We start from the raw sequence: 19,301 nt of genomic DNA, 5'->3' as shown, positions 1-19,301 counted from the left end.
GGGCGTCCCAGGGGCGCTGTCAGGGCATCCTAGGGGTGCTGTGGCTGCCTGGTTATAGTCCTCCACTTACCACCGAGTTAAGACAAAATTGGGGACTGAACTGAGCTGGGAAACAATATCCTGGCACCCTGGGACAAAACTGAGAAAAGGGCCAAAATTTGTTATTTTGGTCACATCCCATACCTTGTTCATATATTTACACGCATTACTGACTGTAAAAAGTCTGTGGCTCTGCTCTAAAAGCAAATATGATTTCTATCCGCTATGGATTAAGAGATCTCACAGATGTAAATCAGAGAGCACTTCTAAATTTCAGTAACTGTCAGGATTCCCAAACTCTGGGGACACAGTAACAGAAATCAGCAATGGCAAAGGATCCTGTGACAGATAGAGGGAGGACTAGGGAACAGGGCTCTCGGCATGTCCCCCTTCCACACCCCTCCCTCCCATCTGTCCGCCTGCCCATCTGTCTGTCCTCATACCCTGCACTGATGGGGGTGATCAGCTCCATGGCGGTCGTCACTTTGGCTTTCACTGTCATGATGTTGAGGTTCATGAGATAGAAGAAAGTCAGATGGAGCACACTGTTGTCTACAGGAGTGGAAAAGAGCTCAGTTATCAATCACACCAGAGGCCAGGCGTGGTGTGCACATATTTAATCCCAGCTCTTAGAAGGCTAAGAAGCAAGAGGATGTCTAAGTTCTCAGCCACCTGGACTATATAGAAGTTCTAGAACAGCCAGGACTGCTAAAGTCCCATCTCAAAAGAATAATAAAAACAAAAACACCACGCCATGTAAAATGAAAATCGGTCAGGGTGGCAGTTCAGAGGGTAAAGTCACATGCCACCTGATGGTCTCAGCTCAATTCCTGAGACATTCATAGAAAGAATCAATCCCCAATGTTCTCTGACTTCCATATGCATGCTGCAGTGGTACAGACAGACTCACGCGCGCGCGCACGTGCGCGCGCGCACACACACACACACACACACACACACACACACACACACACACACACACACACACACACATTTTTTAAACGGAGGAAAACCAGAACTAGGACACTGAAATACTACAGGCAGAGTCTCCCGCTGTCTGGACGCTTTGCACCGACCGCTGACCGAGCTCTTGGGTACTGCGGAGCTAAGTGAATGCAGACAGACCTTTGCACTTCAGATCCAGCAGGACAGACAGCGGGTGCCTTTTCAGCATCTCCTTGCGCTTATCATCCAACTGAACCCCGAGTGTGGGCCGACGCCTCTTCTGGACAAAAGGAAAACCCAAGCATGAGTCACGTGAATCTCCTCTTTGCAACTCTACCTCCCAGAGTCTCAGCACAGCTGCATGGGACTCTCCTGCCTCGGCTATCCCACTGCCAGGCTCTTGTCCCAGCAGACGCTTCTTCAGTCCCCCTCCTTTTGCTCTCAGGACTGTGGTCCTGGAAAACATCAGCATGGCTGATAACGTTCCCACCACAGAAGACGGGCTTACCGTGGTCTGCTCCTCTTCAGCATCCGAGTCACTCTCATCATCTGAAGCGGCAGAGAAGGCAGTGAGAAGTGAGGTAACTGCAGAGGTGCCCGGATGACGAACCTCCCCCTCAGGGACTGAGGGCCCACTCACACGGTCCTTTGTGTGAGTTCTTCATAAGTATTGAATTAACTAGCTACTTCTTACTCGGTATAGAAAACATCATGGGAAGAATGACATAATCCTAGCAGCCCTGGCTTTCTGAGCGTGCGTGCATGAACTTGCCCACATGGGCGCAAGGGGCGGACATTGTCCTCTGGATGCACTCATCAGTCAGCTCTCCACCTTATTTTTGTTTTTTAGAAACAGGACTTATGTAGTCCTGGCTGTCCTGGAACTCACTCTACAGACCATGCTGGCCTCAAACTTACAGAGCTCTGCCTGCCTCTGCCTCCCGAGTGCTGGATTAAAGGCGTGAACCACCACACCCAGCTGTTTATTTATTTTGAGGTTGTCTTTCACAGAGCTGGACATTCCAGCTAGAGGGCTGGCCAGCCAGCTCCTGGATCTGCTTTCTCCACCCACAGCATTGAAGGTAGGAGCAGGCCCTGTCATGCCCAGGTTTGTGTTGTGCTGTGTTGTGTTGTTGTGTGTGCTGCGTTGTGTGTGTGCTGTGTTGTTGTGTATGTGTTGTGTGTGTTGTGCTGTGTTGTGTGTGTGTTGTGCTGTGTTGTGTGTGTGTTGTGTTGTTGTGTGTGTTGTGTGTGTGTTGTGTGTGTTGTGTGTGTGTTGTGCTGTGTTGTGTGTGTTATGTGTGTTGTGTTGTGTGTGTGTTGTGTTGTTGTGTGTGTTGTGTGTGTTATGTGTGTTGTGTTGTGTGTGTTGTGCTGTGTTGTGTGTGTGTTGTGTTGTTGTGTGTGTTGTGTGTGTTATGTGTGTTGTATTGTGTGTGTGTTGTGTTGTTGTGTGTGTATGTTGTGTTGTGTGTGTTGTGCTGTGTTGTGTGTTGTGTTGTTGTGTGTGTGTTGTATTGTGTTGCTGATGTGGGTGCTGGGGATCAGAACTCAGGTCTTCGTGTTTGTGCAGCAAGCGCTTCACCTGCTGAGCCAGCTCCCCAGCCTCCAGGCCTGGTTTCCCAGGGTCTTTTAAATGTCATTTTTATGCAGCATAAAGCCCTTCACTGGAGGTAGTTTTAAGAGCAGCATAAGTAACAATGGCTGCAGGTATAATTAGAGGGGTGCTGTATGAAGAAGACAAGACCGCTCTTTCATGTAATCCACACAATGATTCTAGATGAAGAATTTGTCTTTCTGGGGTTGGGGATTTAGCTCAGTAGTAGAGCGCTTGCCTAGCAAGCACAAGGCCCTGGGTTCAGTCCCCAGCTCCGAAAAAAAAGAAAAGGAAAAAAAAAAAAGAGGAAAAAAAAAAGAATTTGTCTTTCTTTTGGGGGGTAACAAGGGAACACTGAGACAGCCCAATGTCACTTAGACTGGCCTGGAAGTTGCTTTATTGACCAATCTGGATTCAAATCTGTGTAAATTTTCCTGCCACAACCTCCAGAATTTGGGGATTATGGGCATTTACCTATAACCAGCTCCTTTTACAATGAGTCAAACACGTTTCCTGCCTTCCTCAGGGTCAAAGTGCTCCTGGGTGCTAGTGGGTGCTAGTGGTACCTGAAATCCAAAGGCTGCACTGGAGACTCTGGGACTGAGCTCTCTTGGGCCCACCCTGAAACTCCTGCTAAACAGCCCCAATCCAGCCATTTCTCAAAGGACTGAGACCTCGGCAGTGATCTGATATCCTTGGTGAGTATCCTATTCACCATGTTACCTTGGGAGTCCTCGGGGGGCTTGAAAAGGGCTTTGGCTTCATCCACACTGCCTTCAATCGCCACAGACAACGTCTTATCTGGAGGTGAGAAAGGGCCTCTTGGAAAAGTTGCTGAGTGCGACCTCTGCTGCACTCCCCGCTCCTGACTGACTGAGTGGGCGGGCACACGCACACCACACAGAAGAGACAGCACCTCAAGTCCTTTCTCTATGGCTGCTAAGAACAAATAATGCAGTGCACTGCTTCCCAGCTAAACGTCCCCGAGACCGGTGCAAAGCCAGGAACACAGACTGGGGTTGGTCACCCACAGGACTCTTCTACCAGCTATCTATCCTAAGAAAGTTCGCACCCAGAAGCCGGCTCCTGTCCCCATCCCACCCTCTGTAAAAAGTTCTGTATTCTGCGTGTCACTGAGCACCTGGCCTGCTTGTCCCATCCTACTGGGCAGCAGAGAAGAGCAGATACGGACACGGATGCTGCGGCCTAGTCCCAGACCCGAGTGAATCCCGTCCCACTCATTACTGGATTTGTGACCTGGAAGCCAGACTTACTGACCGGAGGCTCAGTTCCATATCTGTAAGGGGGAGACTTGGGAACTGGTAGTAGTTGAGTGGCAGGAAGTCAAGAAGCTAAGGGTTACATTTTAGATGCATTATCAGTTTTGGGGTGAGGAATGTAGCACAGAAAGGCACACAGGTAACATGCGTGAGGCTGTGGCTTTGCTCCTGAGCACCACACAGCCGTAACTCAATACACTCTGGAGTCTCGCAGCCGTGAGCTGTGGCATACTATCCGTAGAGACACGAGAGAAGCTTAGGGCTCATGAAGTAGCAAACCGCACTCAGCAGATGGAGCAGGTGGCTGGACTTGAGCCTGTCTCTCTAGCACTCAGTAACAATCTGCTCCACTCTGCCTAATGTGTCATGAGTAGACTCTCGGCACATTTCTGTGGAACTCTGGGCTCCTACTGCTGTGAGCAAGTAAGGCAGTCTAGTTTCTCTACCTTTTTCTTTCCTAATGGTAGTGAGACATAAGTCAGGGCTTAAGCTACACCCCAGTCCCTCCTCCGCCGTCTTGGGGGTAGGAATGTCACAGAACGCTGATACCATTTGCCCAACTACACTATGAAGACGTCCCCCAACAGCCACCTACTGCTTTATATCTGGAAACCATCCCATCCCAGCCAAGCAAGCGGGACCCCAGGTGAGCGCTGGGAACTGCCTTGAGGAGCGAGTTCACACCTCCACATGCCAGGCGGTCACTCCACCAGAGTCACAGCCCTTACCTACAACAGGCTTTTTAATAGTTTAGTCTTGAATTCTACAGGAAAATAGAAGTGCAAACAGTAGAACTTTAAACACAAGAGGAAGTTACTCACCCTGTCTAGGGGGCTGGGAGGAGGTCATATGAGCTGGGGACGGCAACGGAAGAGAACAGAGGGGGAGGAGACGGACGGACAAGGAGACACAAGAAAAGACATAGTAATGTCCAGGTGCCATGGCTAGGACAGGGCATGCACAGGAATAGTATATGTCTGTCTGGTGCCATGGGAGAAGGTGTGAACAGAAGAAAAGTGCTAAGTGAAAGCTGCCCTGGGCAGAGCCAAAACTTTAAAATCCTTAGCAGAGTCAAGGCTGGCCTGAGTGGCCAGGGGTCCATCCTCTCACGGGGCAGTGCACCACAAATCATGCAGGCTGTTTCAGGCATGGAGAAGCCTGGGAGGGCTGCCTAGGATCAGAGTTCACCAAGCACCCCACCCCCCCAAAAACACACCAAGAGACACTGATCCACCTGCCAAGTGAGTCTTGACGGAGCAAGCACCTGAGAGCCAACACAGGCCGTCTGGGCACTGTCCCTAAGAGCTGTACAGCCAGGTTCTTAAAAATCCAAAGCCCTCCAATCTGACACATCCATCACATTAATCAAGCCTCGGCTAGCTGGTGTAGCAGCCATGCTGAAGGAACAAAGGGGAAGCGGCCTCTGCTACCTGAGGACTCTTGGGCAAAGCTGGGAGCTCTCCTGGCAGGTAGCCCTTCCTCACTATGGCGGCTTCTCCCATGGCCCCCTCCCTGCCCAGCCCCATACTCACCACAGGCCTGCCCGTATGCGGTGGCCTGCACAAAGAGCACGTAGAGGGGAGGCGGCAGGTGCCTGGCGGTCTCGTACTGCTTGTGAGCCTGGTCGAATGGCATGAACAGGTACTCTTGCACCGGCAGGGAAGCCTGCAGGCAACAGGAGGTTTTAGTCTCCACACGGAGGCTTTGGGACTATGCTTCACTCTTTTGGCTGAACTGGAGAGTAAGTCCAGGCCCTTGAACAAGTGAGGCAAACATTCCATTACTAAGCTCTGTCACCCAGCGGCCAGTATTTACAAAAATGATATATAATAAACTAGTAGAACTATGGTGAAACAAAAGCTAAATATAAAAACATATTTTACAATAGCAAGAAGAAAATGGAATTATGAAAAGATGTTACTTGCACATTTCCAACAGAATCAGAAAACTATTAAGGGTCTGAGAGTGCCGCAGGCAAAACAAGAAAGGGGTGGAGGGAGAATGGAAAGAAAGGAAAAGAGCAATGTATTGTGCTCACCATCAGAAGTCCCTGGTGAAGTGAAAAAATACAAAACAAAAAGCAGGGACTTCCTGGGTGAGCAGGGAGAGGCACTCACTACCACACGGCGGAAGGGGAAAACTGATTCCTGCAAGGTGTCCTCCAACCTCCACCTTCATGACATACACATACATGCACACATCGTACATATACACAGACGCACACACATACAAATAACTTTAAAGACAACCTCCAAACTAGCTAAGACTAGGAGCAATAGCAGTTTCAAGCACTGGCGAGGATCCTGACGGATCTCAAGTTCCACTGTAGGAATCTGTGAATGTGCGGTCATTCTAGGAAACGGTATCAGAAGTATGGAAGCCAAATGCACACACAGAAGAAGCTACGTAACCCGGCAGTTTTACACCTAGGTACACACGCCACAGAGATGTGGACAGTTGAGGACCAAAAAACACGTATAACAATACTCAAAGGCACATTATTTATAACAGACCCAGTCTTGGAATATTTGAAATCAAATTATTATAAAAAACAAACAAAAAAATTGATAGAGGAACACAGAAAAATTTTTAAAATACCACTGGGCAAAAGAGTTTGTATGATTCTATTTATATAAAGCTCAAGCCCAGAGAAAGCTAGTCTATGATGTTAAAAGCCAAAATAATGGTTACTGAGGGGCAGGAGAATGTGGTGTCTGGGAGCTGGAAATAAAAAGACAGCCTAGGCTAGAAAGACAGCTTAGTAGTTGAAGAGCACTGACTGCTCTTCAATATGTCCTGCGTTCCGTTCCCAGCACCCACACGGGTTATATGGTGGCTCACGACCACCTATAATTCTAGTTCTAGAAGATCCAACCCCTTCTGATTTCTCAGGTACCAGGCACATATGTGGTGCATATATATTTATAAGGCAAAACATTCATACACATAAAAGTTAAAAAAAATTAAGTTCTTTCTCTTGTTTTTGAATAGTTACATAGGTGTGTTCCTTCAGTAAAGTCACCCAGCTGTACATAACGCAGCGTATGCTTTTCTGTATGTAAAGTGTGGGTGTTATTTTTGGTCATGGGGAATGAACCAAGTACTTCTGTATACTAAATATGTAATCTACCACTGAATTGCATCCCAAGCCCCCAAGAAATTAAGAATTTTAAAAATATTTTTTATTTTAAGCTAAGCAAAATGGCACACACTTTTAATCCTAGCTCTTAGGAGGCAGGAGTCTCTCTGAGTTCACGCCATGTAGTGAGACCCTGCGTCAAATGACAAAAACAAAAACAATTAAAAACAAAAACAAAAAAACCCACTAAACTGTGTTTTAATTTAAAAATGTATTTTTCTTGTATGTACATGGATGTTTTGTTTGCATGTATGTCTGTGCACCATGTGCATGCCCACAGAGGCCAGAAGAAGGTGCTGGATCCCTGGAACTGGAGTTACAGAGAATTGTGAGGCCCATAAGGGTTCTGAAAATTGAAACTGGTTCCTCTGGAAGAGCAATAGTATGTATAACCACTGAGCCATCTTTCCTGCCCCAAAATCATGACATTATTTTTGTAGGGAATGAGGTCTAACTACGTTGCCCAGGATGGTCTCACACTTATGGTCTCAAGTAATCCCCTGTCTTAGTTGTTGGGGCTAGAAGCACGTATGTATGTATGTATGTATGTATGTATGTATGTATGTATGTATGTATGCATGGTATCAGAAAACGAATTCAAGGGGCTGGGGATTTAGCTCAGTGGTAGAGCGCTTACCTAGGAAGCGCAAGGCCCTGGGTTCGGTCCCCAGCTCTGAAAAAAAGAACCAAAAAAAAAAAGAAAACGAATTCAAGGAGCTATGGAGATGGCTCAGTCAGTAAAGTGTTTGCTGCTCAAACATGAGGATCTGAGTTCAGATCCCAGCAACACATGTGACAAGACTGCAAACCTGGCACTGTGTGCTGGAGGGCAGGATAGAGACCTGAGGATTCTTGGGGCGGGTGGGCCAGTTAGTCTAGCCAATGGGTAAGCTCCTGTCTCAATGAATAAATGAGGCCTACAGGAGACACAGGTGCCAACCGAACAAGTTCCAGGATAGCCAGGACCACGCAGAGAAAGCCTGTCTTAAAGAAAGAGAGAGAGAGAGAGACAAAGAGAGAGAGAGAGGAAGGAAGAGAAAGAAAGGAAGAAAGAGAAAGAAAGAAAGAAAGGAAAGAAAAAAGAAAGGAAAAAATGGATATATTCAAATTTATTTTATAAAACAAAACCTCCCAGTTAGCAAGGTAACTGTTAATGTGACTACAGGCATTTTACTAAGCACACACAAAACTCACACACATATATCCTCTCCATAGACACAGCAGGAACCAAGGCACACAAATGAAACTGTACTATGACTGTTTCACAGGAGATCTTTCTATCTAATTATTCTGAGGACTGTGCCCATGCTGTACACGACCTTGAAGCAGTAAGTGCAGTCCACATGAGAGACAGCAATGCAGAAGACCTGGAGTAAATGCAGCCTGGTTGCCTACTCCCATTCCCAGCCTTTTGGTTTTCCCTTCATCCCCCCCTCCCCGCCCCCACCCCTCTGCTGGATTTTGAGACGGGATCTCACTCTGTAGACCTGCCTAGCCTAGAACTTCTATGCATACCAGGCTAGCCCCAAGGCATGTACCAGCAAACAGAGCTTGAGAAACAGTATAGTTATGTAGCCCAGGGAGAATAAAGAATCTGGCTCTCTATTCAGCACAGGCAGGCCTCAAATTCACAATCTTCCTGCTGCAGTTTCCCAGCTCCGCCAGCAGCCCAGCGCCATGTTCATTTTCTCCTATGATGAAGTTCTACTAGAAAAGTATGTTTTTGCTAACAACTCTAAATCCATGTCTAGAGCTGACAGGAGGAAGTGAAGACTTTGCCCAGTCCAAGAAAAACAGTTTAAATTTCTCTCAACTCCTTTTACAAACTTCCTCCTCATTAAAACATTTATCTTGCTTCAGAAAACTCTAAGAATTTAGACCAAGTCTGGCATGACAAGCAAACAAAAATCAGGTCACATACTTACAACATATATGTATGTATATATGTTTGTACACACACACACACACACACACACGCACACGCACACGCACGCACACACACGCACACGCACGCACACACACACGCACGTACACACACACACAGATTCATTCTATATATGTAAAGTGGAAGCTTTTCAAACGAGGTCAGTTCTTTTTAGAGAGCCATCCACTTTCCTTCCCCAGCCCCTGAGGTAACTGGGTGAAGCACGTCCATGTCTGCACAAAGTAAGTGTAAATGCCTAGAGACAGCAGGCTGGTGAGGAACCTGAAAGCTAAGGATAAGCAACAGTCCAGGCGTGCGAGTATGCTCCTGACCCAGAGGCCCAGGATGTCTTTACTTCAGAACGAAACTCGTCCTCTCAGGGGACCACCCTCAGTGCGACTGAGGAGGAGCAGCCTGTGGCTGGTGTGGTGAGCAGAGCCACACCCACCTGCATGATGCTGTTGAGGCGGGGCTGGAGGCTGCTGAGATACTCCTTCTTCACCTCGATCTCCTTCAGGATCTTCTCCTTGTTGGACAGACACTCTCGGTACTTCTCTGCCAGCCTAAAGGGGCACACAGGGCACTGTCAGGAATGCCTTACAGGGATACGGGACATACCTGTTCACTCCTAGACCCTACCTGAAAGAGCTCTGACAATTCTAATGACAGCCAGCACTGACTATATGCCAAGTCCTTTGGTAAGTTCCATACAAGCACTACTATACTTAGTAATTACACAAATCCTCAAATATGCTGACGTTAAACAATTTATTTTATTTTGTTTTGGGGTGGGGCAGAGAGAGGGTCCCTGTGTTATGGCACGTGTGTGGAGATCAGAAAACAACTTACACTAGTCGGTTCTTTCCTACCATGTGGTTTTCAGGGATTAAACTCAAGTTATAGCAAGCCAAGGGGAACGAGCAAGTACCCAGCATCCCTCCACTGTCTCTGCTCCAGTTAACGACCCCAGCTTCCTGCTCTGCGTTCCTGCCTGGCTTTCCTCAGTGGGAGTGTGAGCTGAGGGTTGTAAGCTGAAATAAACTTTTTCTTCCCTAAGTTGCTTTTGGTCGTGGTGTTTTATCACAGCAATAGGAGGTCTTTAGGAGTTTAAGATGTGAATTCATTGGTAGAGTGCTGGCCTAGCATCACATAGACTCAGATGTGATGGTGTACATCTACATCTAAGCACTGGAGAGGTGCGGGAGGGAGAACAGAAGTGCAGTAACCCTCAGCTACACTGTATGTCTGGGTAAAGGCACTTGCTGGTTAAGCATAATGGCCTGAGATCAACCCTAGGAACTCATGGAAAGGTGGGAGGAGAACTAATTTCACGCACGCACGCATGTGAAATCTATGAAAGCAGGCAGCAGCACTCTCTTGCCCTGGGTCTTATACTACCTAAGGAGAAGCCAGCAAGACAAGTGTTCCCTTCTCTTCTTGACTGGGAACGCAGTCACCAGCGGCTTCACTTTCAGACCTAGGCCAAAATAAGCCCTTTCCCCTAGTATGTCTGTTAGGGTATTCTGTCAGAGTAACAAGGAGATTAACTAATAGTAAACAAACAAGTGGGTTTTGCTGTGACATCTTCATGAATGTTTATCATTTTATCTTGTCGTCCGTCCCCCTGCTCTCTCCCCATGTCTTACTTGCCTCTATAATTTGTGTGTGTGTATGCACATGAGCGTGTGCACGCGCATGAAGGTGTGTGTGGGTATACTCATCCGAGAGAGCACGTGTGGAGAGCAACGGTCAATCCAACTGACCTTTTTCCTTACTCTCTGCCTGGCTTTTGAGGCAGGGTCTCTCACTGAGCCTGGGGCTCACTGCATAAGCTGGCTGGCTAGAAAGGTCATGGGATCTACTAGTTTCTACAGCTCAGACTCACGCCGCTTCACCCAGCCTTTTCACATGTACTTAAGATACAGATTCAGGGTCAACGCCTGTATAATAAGTACTTTATCTACTGAGCCCTCTTCCAGTGCAGATTCCCTCCTCGCAGTGCTGGGCACTGAGTCAAGAGCCTTGTGCATAGTGGGCAAACACTCCACCACTGAGCCACCACCACCTCCAGCTTCCTACTGATAGCCTCAACAGTCATGAGCCCACCCTGGAAGAGGTCAGTCATGTTCGAATAATCCAGGGTGAATTAATAAGAAAGTAAGATTTGGTCCTGGAGACTGCTTGGCCTACTCCTGGGTCATGACCGAGCACTGATTAGCCAGGTCGGGAAGGAGGAAGCACCACCTTTTCCGCTGCTCCAGCTCCCAGTCCAAACGTGCCAGCGTCTGTTGGTGAGGGTCTCCCATGGTGATCTCGGCCTTGCTGATGTTTGGTGGAGCTTCTGAATAAAATTCCTCTAAACTGACCAGATCGATTTCTTCATGCTTTGACCTACGAGCAGAAATAACGTCCTCAGGCAGCCGTTTTCAGAGCCCCAAACTGTGGCTTAGCAGGGACAGTGGTTCCATTTGTCTGTGCAGCCCCAGCCCCTGGCTACTTGAGATCCTGGGACTCTATCCCAGCAAATGCTCAGTGACAGGCATTTCAGTGTGATGAGAGGGTATCAGTGACACAACACAACGTCATTTGCCCGTGCTGCTCAACCTACTTACCCACAAACCTGCTGAAAGCTTGGGAAGGATACTTAATAAATTTATAAACGTCTCCTGGTTGAACAGGACAACTATTAGCTAAGAGACTCAGAATCCCTGCATCATGTTGAAACCAAGACATGTCACCAAGGAAGAATAAACCTGAGAGACTACACATAACTTTAAAACATTCTCACTGTATACCTCTAAGATGAGGAAAAGCCAGGCAGGCAGAACTAGAAGTGAACAAGATCTAGAGGCTTTACATTTTGCTTGTTTAGAGAAAAAAATGATTCTCTGTGGGGTTAATGTCACGAGTGTTCATGCCACGGTCACATAAGCATGGCAGCTACCATAGTCAAAAAGCATGCTGGCCTCACCTCTGTCCTTGCCTCCTGTAATTCTTAGGAGGGGGGGGGGCTTTAGCTCCATTTTAAACCTATTACCTTTTATTATATATAATATATATACATACATACATATATATATATATATATATATATATATATATATATATATAAAATCTTCTTCTGTTTTTCATTTTGGTTTTTTTTTGGGGGGGGGAGGTAATTATTGTTTTTGTTTTTTCAAGACAGGGTTTCTCTGTTAGCTCTGGCTGTCCTAGAACTCACTCTGTAGATCAGGCTGGAATCAAATTCATAGACATCTGCCTGCCTCTGCTTCTCAAGTGCTAGGATTAAAAATGTGAGCCACGGGCTGGGGAGATGGCTCAGTGGTTAAGAGCACTGGCTGCTCTTCCAGAGGTCCTGAGTTCAAATCCCAGCAACCACATGGTGGCTCACAACTATCTGTAATGAAATCTGATGCCCTCTTCTGGTGTGTCTGAAGACAGCCACAATGCACTTATGTATAATAAATAAACAAACAAACAAACAAACAAATCTATCTTTTTAAAGAAAAAGTGTGAGCTACCACTCCCAGGTTCTTTTTCCCGTTTTCTTTTTTTTTTTTTCGGAGCTGGGGACCGAACCCAGGACCTTGCGTTTGCTAGGCAAGCGCTCTACCACTGAGCTAAATCCCCAACCCCTTTTTCCCATTTTCAAATGTGCGCAAGATCCCAGAGCGAGTGAGAGGCAGAGCCTGGGCATTGCCAGCAGAGCCCATGACCCTTCTTTGTGCTCCTGCCTGCGCTCATTACAGTCTGACTTGGCCAGCAAAGCAAAGATGACAGAGGAGGAATAACATTTTTGCTGGTTTTATACATTCCCAACTGCCATACTTTCAAAACCAGCACTGGAGCAGGCTATGCTAGCCAACAGGCACGTTGTTTCTTCAATGGGGCAACTAGGCATTGTTACTCTGTGGCCCAGAGGGTGAATAAATGACAATGCGGGTTGAGGAGAAACATTACCCTTACCAAGTGCTGATTTCAAACCTCAGAAGGGGCCAAGAGGCTTCCATGGTTCTTTGTGGGGTCTGAAATGACTGCTTGAGGTTCTCCATCCGAAGTGATGTCCTGACTCTTCTCCAAATCCTGTAGTCTAATAAGCTCGCCCATTCTGCTTCCCACGGAGGAACAGGCAGTGCCGCCGACTAGTAAGTCACACCCTGCCCTCCCGGACTCACTTGAACTCCAGACACTTGGTGATCTCCTTCTGCAGGTGCATCACTTCGTAGAGCAGGTTCTGCAGCTGTAGGTGGTAGGCATCGACTTTCTGCTTGGCCTGCAGGGGGGATGAAGTGAGCCGGGTGATCTGGGCTGGGACTGACCATCAGCAAAGTCAGAGAAGGGCACAGGGTTAGTTAAGAAGGGGCAGAGAGGAGGGATGAGAGCTCAGGTTATCAAACCTTTCAACTCTACCTCGTGGGTCTGATCTCTTCCTTTCTTTAACCTGATATGGGCTAATCGGTTAAGCTTCTTTAGAGTCATGAAATGCACACAGCTCTGGATCCTTCGTTCTTCTATTTCAATGGCCTGTGCACAAAGAGACTGGTAAAGACCGCTAACAGACAGACGGTGGCTCAGTTCCCTCCAGACCCTGGCTGCCAAGCCAGCCCCACACAGGGCCGTCAGCAGAGTCTAAAGGGAGCCCAGAACAGTGGGAAATGTCATAAAAGAAATGAAAGAGTTGGGGTTGGGGATTTGGCTCAGTGGTAGAGCGCTTGCCTAGCAAGCGCAAGGCCCTGGGTTCGGTCCCCAGCTCCGAAAAAAAGAAAAAAAAAAAAAAAAAGAAATGAAAGAGTTAGGCTAAGCTCGATGGCACACTAAGGCCTTTAATCCTAGTAATGAGGAGGCAGAGGCAAGAGTTCAATGCCAGACTGGTCTACACTGGGAGTTTCAAGGTCAGCCAAGGCTATATAGTCTCAAAGGGAAAAAAATAAATAAATAAAGGGAGGGAGAGAGTGGGGTTAGTGGGCTGACTATAGAAAGCTTGGTTATAAGACTAGAGCTATAGATATAACACATGAAAATAAGTGAGACTGCTGGGAAAAGGGACTTCTTGAAATCACCTGTCAGATTTTAGTCACACCGTTTAGCTTTATTTCTCCCTAATTCATGCATTTAACATCCATGATCATTTTATTTGGGCTCTACGATTTATTTGCACATAGTTCAACACTTAGCAAAGCGACTGCCATCTAAAAAACATTACGTCTATAATAACAAATTATAGTCATAGGAAAAAGGTATCTAGTACTCTGGTTACTGTAGCGGGAGATGGGGCTGTTATGACAAATTCTAACAAATTAGTAGGCAGGTCTCTGGTGCTTCCACCCCAACCTCTAACTGCGAGCGTGCCCCAGCTTGCAGACATACCAGGTTTAGCATGCCTGGCCCTTCTCCTTACCACGTCCTTGCTGCCCTTGCTCTTCAGGTCCTGGATCTCAGCCATCAACCTCTGTAGCTCCTGGCAAGTGTACTTGTACAACTCATAGTCTCTGCCGGGGTCCCGCAGGTCAACCTCAGCCTCCTCGCTATAGTATCTGCCTTCCTGTGAAGAAGAGAGGTCCTGGTGAGGGTCTCTGCCAGGGTCAGGGACAGTAAGGATGAATACCTTCATTATGTAAGGACATTACGCCTGCCAGTGTGCGGTCAGTCTGGGCTACACAGCGGTTCCTGGCCAACTAGACGACACAGTGAGACACACGTGTGAACACACATACACATACACAAAATTAGAAAACACGCCCAGCCAGGCCTTGTGGCATATTCCTGCAATTGTGGCACTTGGGAAATGGAGGCAGGGTGATGCTGACGTCAAGCCAGCTTGGACTAAGCACAGAGCTGTCTCAAAAAACAAACAAATTAGCAATGCTCTGATCAATGCGAAAAGAAAAATCTCTACATTAATCTTGGTTTCCTGAAACTAAGGGAGGTGCTGTTGTTTCATTTCTCTTTACTTCACTCCGTCCGTAAGCTCCCCTTCACCTACACAGAACTCACCTAAGGCTCTGTAACAGTAGTGCAGTGACTACCAGCGCCTGCTGAGCCTGCAGAAGACCCAGCTGCATTTCCCAACAACATGGCTGCTCCAGTTCAAGGGAACCAGCGCCCTCTCCTGGCCTCTGCAGGCCCCGCACACAATGATGTGCTTAAAACACTCAAAAGGCAAAAAAAAAAAAAAAAAACCCAAAAACAAAATCAAAAAACAAAAACAAACAAACAAACCCCCCCCCCCCGTATACACACAAAGCAAACATTTTTTTAAAAAAATGAGCTCTGGGGGCTGGAGAGATGGCTCAGTGGTTAAGAGCACCGACTGCTCTTCCTGAGGTCCTGAGTTCAAATCCCAGCAACCACATGGTGGCTCACAACCATCTGTAATGAGATCTGATGCCCTCTTCTGGTGTGTCTGAAGGCAGCTACAGTGTACTCATACAATAAAATAAAATCTTAAAAAAAAAAAATTTAAAAAAAAAATGAGCTCTGGGTTGTAAGATAGGACTTATTTCCTGCACTTGTTCAGAAGTTACTGCCTACTCATTAAACAAACAAGCACTAAAAGGAATGTTTCTTGATATGAGGTTCTAATTCAGGGTCTTGCATAGTCTGAAAACAGGCTCTACCACTAAGCTGCACAGAAGCCCATGTTGCTTTTTAATTTAAATCTAAACTGATTTGCTTCCTTAGTCTATTTCAAAAGACAAACAAGCCAGTTGTGGTGACACACTCCAGTAATCTCAGTATATCCAATGATGATCCAAGATGATCTTAAGGTTTTGGGTTAACCTAAACTACACAGTGAAACCCTGTTTCAAAACAACAACAAATCAATCAGAAACCAATTAGCCTGGGGCTGGAGTGAAGGAGTTAACAGCAACCAGTGCTCATTCCCAGCACCCACATGGGAGCTTACTACTGTTCGTACCGCCAGTTCTAGGGATTCAGTGTCCCCTTCTGGCCTCCAGGAGCACTGCATGCACGCGGTACGCAAACATACACGTAGGCAAAACACCACATGCATACATTTTTTTAAAAAATTGCTAAACAATCAGAACAGCTAAGTTATAAGGGTAAGGGTGAAGGAAAGAGGATACGAAACTCAAGGTCACCCTCAGCTACATACCAAGTTCAAGGCTAACTGGGCTGAGACCATGTTTCAACAAACCAGCCAAAGAATCCTCCATGTTAAGGCATGGATCAGCTTGACAGATTCCAAGAGAGAGAAATAGAAAAAAGAGGAGAAGACTGTGCTGGTGAAAAGAGCTCCTGGGCCACAGAAGTCCTTTGGTGCCTCTGGTACCAAAGACGAGTTCTCTCGGAAGCTCTAGAGCTGTGCAGTCAGTGCACAGGCAAGCTGGGGACAGTGTGCTGGGACGTGCTCTCTGTGCAATACAAATATCCAACAGGCCAGCACCTTATGCTAACGCTCATCTTTTGTCAAATCGAAGGGACTCTCATCATCTGGTCTAGTGTGGGCGACCAGAGTGTCTCTGGTACACGTGACCCTGAGCTCCTCCACACTCACAGGCAGTTTCTGGCCATCGTCTGCAGTTTTCCAGCAGCACAGAGGAGCCCTGGCTAATCTCACCTGCTCTGTGTCAGATCGATTCCGTTTCCCTTCAGTTGGGGTTCCATCACTTCGGATCACTTTGGGTTTCCTTTTTTTGCTGGATTCTGATGACATTGTGCTTCCAGGTCAGAGAGCTGTTAAGGAGAGAAAGCTTTTAAGGGTTTCCCACAGAGAAATGGAGAGATGGGTCAGCAGTTAGGAGCACTTGTTGCTTTTCCAGAGGAACCAGGTTTGAATCCCTGCATTCATCTAGAACTAAGCTCCAGGGCACTGATCCCCTCTGACATCTTAAAGTACCAAGTACACACATGGTGCACAGATATACATGTAGGAAAAATACACATTAACATAACATTTTAAAAAATAATTTAAATTCAAATAATTAATAAAAGTATTTTTAGAGGCGGCGGGGGTGGGGAGGGAGGTAGAGAAATGGCTCAGGGGTTAAGAGCACTGTCTGTTCTTCCAGAAGACCTAGGTTTTATTCCCAGCACCCACATGGCAGCTCACAACTGTCTGTAACTCCAATTCCTGGGTATCCCATCCCCTCATACAGACATGAACACAAGCAAAACACCAAATGCACCTAAGATTAGAAGAAATAAACCACATTTAAAAAGAGAAAAAAAAAGGGGCTGGAGAGATGGCTCAGAGGTTAAGAGCACTGACTGCTCTTCCAGAGGTCCTGAGTTCAAATCCCAGCAACCACACGGTGGCTCACAGCCATCTGTAATGGAGTCTGACGCCCTCTTCTGGTGTGTCTGAAGACACCTATGGTGTACTCATAACATAAAATAAATAAATAATATCTTTAAAAAAGAGAGAGAGAAAAGAAATGTCAGCAAAAGAATTGGTCCTTAGCAAAGACAGACAGACAAACTCACAGCCAAACTAACCAAGAGAGAGAAAAGACTTAAATCAACTGACAATAGAAACAAACAGAGGAAGTCACATGGACAATAATGAAATTCAGAGGCTCATGAGGGAAGATCTCCCAGTGTCAGGGTTGACAGGCTGGCCCAACAGTTAAGAGCATGTACTGTTTTGCAGTGGGCCTGAGTTCAGCCGCCAGCACGTTGGGTAGCCTACAACCATCGTAATAAAAAGAAAGAAAGCTTTAGAATATTTCAGAATTTAGCTGGGTATGATGGCATACGACTCAATTCTCAGCACTCAGGAAGCAGAGGCAGGAAGACCTCTGAGTCTAAGGCCAATCTGGTCCACATAGTGAGTCCCAGGACACTGAGGGATATACCAAAAATGCTCTATCTTAATCAAAACAACCAACCATGTTCTTGCCAAGATTATGAGCTCTGCTCTTACTCATGAGCCTGTCAAAGTGCTTCATAAATTTAGATTTAATTCCTGCTGGTGGATATATAACCCTATTCACAATACTACTGACTGACCACTGAGTAGTAGACTTATCTAAGCACTTGATGGATATGATCACACTTGGTTACTTTACAAAACCACTCAGGTAAGAACCACTACCCTCTCTAACATCTAGCAGATGAGAAAAGCAAGGCTGAGAGAGGTGACACTTTCCCAAAGCTGCAGAGCTAGTAAGGGCCCATCCGATGCTCCACCAGTACTCACAACACCTGCAGTACTGCATCTCCCAGTCTCGCCAGTATCCCTGCTGTCTGTCTGTCTAGCTCTAGTATTCAAATAAAGAGCCAGGTGCAGTGGCACATGCCTTTAATTTCAGCACGAGGTTGACAGAGGTAGGAAGGTCTCTATGAGTTCCAGGCTAGCCAAGGCTACATAATGAGACCCCGTCTCAAAAAAAGAAAACACAAAAAGCAAAACTAAGAACAAAGCCTACATTTTACGAGGTTTCACCTCTTATTGTCACCCCAACTTCTAAGGGGGGGTAGTTTTGTCCCTTAATTTATCACCAACACTTCTGGGAGAAGCCTGAGTTGGAACCTCCATGTGACTTTTTCTAGAGGCATGGGCCACTCAACAAACCACTTCATTCTTGTTTCCTGTCGAATTAAACAGACAGTAGTCCTTCTTCGGGGCTTGTAGGAGCACTGAGTTACAAAGCACATCCTGAGGGTGAGGAACGTGATTTGGGGTGGTGCCTGAGTTATCACATTATGCTAAACACCAGAGGACAGGTTAATCTGCCTGGCCTTCCTTTTGGACAAGTCCACGAAGCTCATGCCTGCTTCAAAGAGAAGAACTTTCTGCCTGGGCCTCAACAGTTCTGAGGTTATAGATGGGTCCCAATGCTGTGCTATTGTTTTTCTAGCCAACTGGGATGGCACACGCCTTTAATCTCAGCATTCTAGGAGAGGGGAGCAGAGGCAGGTGGATCTTTTGTGAGGTTGAGGACAGCCTGGTTTACACAGTGAGAAATCATCTCAAAAAAACAAAAATCACCAACGAAATGTCTAATCGCTTCAAGTTTCCTAGTTTATTGTTAACACTTATAAGTGCCAAGGTTCTTGTAAGAAATGGATTCTCAAGTTGGAGAGATGACTCAGAAGTTAAAAGCACTGATTGCCCTTCCACAGGATCCAACCGCAATTCTCAGCATCCACATGGCAGTTCATAGCTGTCTGTAACTCTGAAATCTAATACCTCACACAGACATACATGCAGGCAAAATACCAATGCACATAAAATAAAAATAATTTTAAAAAAAGAAAGAAATGGATTCTGTCTCAGAGCCTTAGACAAGGAAACCGAGGTAGAATTTATTAATTAATGTTTCATCATACCATGTATATTATGCAATTATATCATTATCAGTGCAAGCAGTTTCCTGTTTATGGCATGCAGACCTCAAGTTTTCTTCT

The 19,301-nt window shown here is 46.4% G+C and overlaps 1 protein-coding gene across 5 annotated transcripts in view; it reads right to left on the bottom strand.

Annotated features, from left to right (window-relative positions):
• Positions 1-19,301, bottom strand: part of Thoc5 (THO complex subunit 5) — a 33,892-nt gene that overhangs the window by 13,168 nt on the left and 1,423 nt on the right. Inside the window, exons 2-13 of one of the 5 annotated variants that reach the window (NM_001401407.1) lie at positions 16,510-16,625; positions 14,326-14,469; positions 13,338-13,451; positions 13,103-13,200; positions 11,169-11,315; positions 9,373-9,487; positions 5,394-5,526; positions 4,683-4,715; positions 3,305-3,382; positions 1,493-1,533; positions 1,165-1,264; positions 483-591 (exon numbers count right to left, since the gene is read on the bottom strand). In NM_001401407.1, coding sequence (NP_001388336.1) covers positions 483-591; positions 1,165-1,264; positions 1,493-1,533; positions 3,305-3,382; positions 4,683-4,715; positions 5,394-5,526; positions 9,373-9,487; positions 11,169-11,315; positions 13,103-13,200; positions 13,338-13,451; positions 14,326-14,469; positions 16,510-16,605 — 1,208 coding nt within the window. In that variant the 5' untranslated portion in view covers positions 16,606-16,625. The remainder of the gene's footprint in view (positions 1-482; positions 592-1,164; positions 1,265-1,492; positions 1,534-3,304; positions 3,383-4,682; positions 4,716-5,393; positions 5,527-9,372; positions 9,488-11,168; positions 11,316-13,102; positions 13,201-13,337; positions 13,452-14,325; positions 14,470-16,509; positions 16,626-19,301) is intronic. The other 4 variants (XM_039092214.2, NM_001401408.1, NM_001012153.2 and 1 more) reach the window with 4 other exon arrangements.

Source organism: Rattus norvegicus, chromosome 14, assembly GCF_036323735.1.
Source record: "Rattus norvegicus strain BN/NHsdMcwi chromosome 14, GRCr8, whole genome shotgun sequence".
NCBI classification, from domain to species: Eukaryota; Metazoa; Chordata; class Mammalia; order Rodentia; family Muridae; genus Rattus; species Rattus norvegicus.
This window is presented reverse-complemented; position numbering and strand designations above follow the sequence as displayed.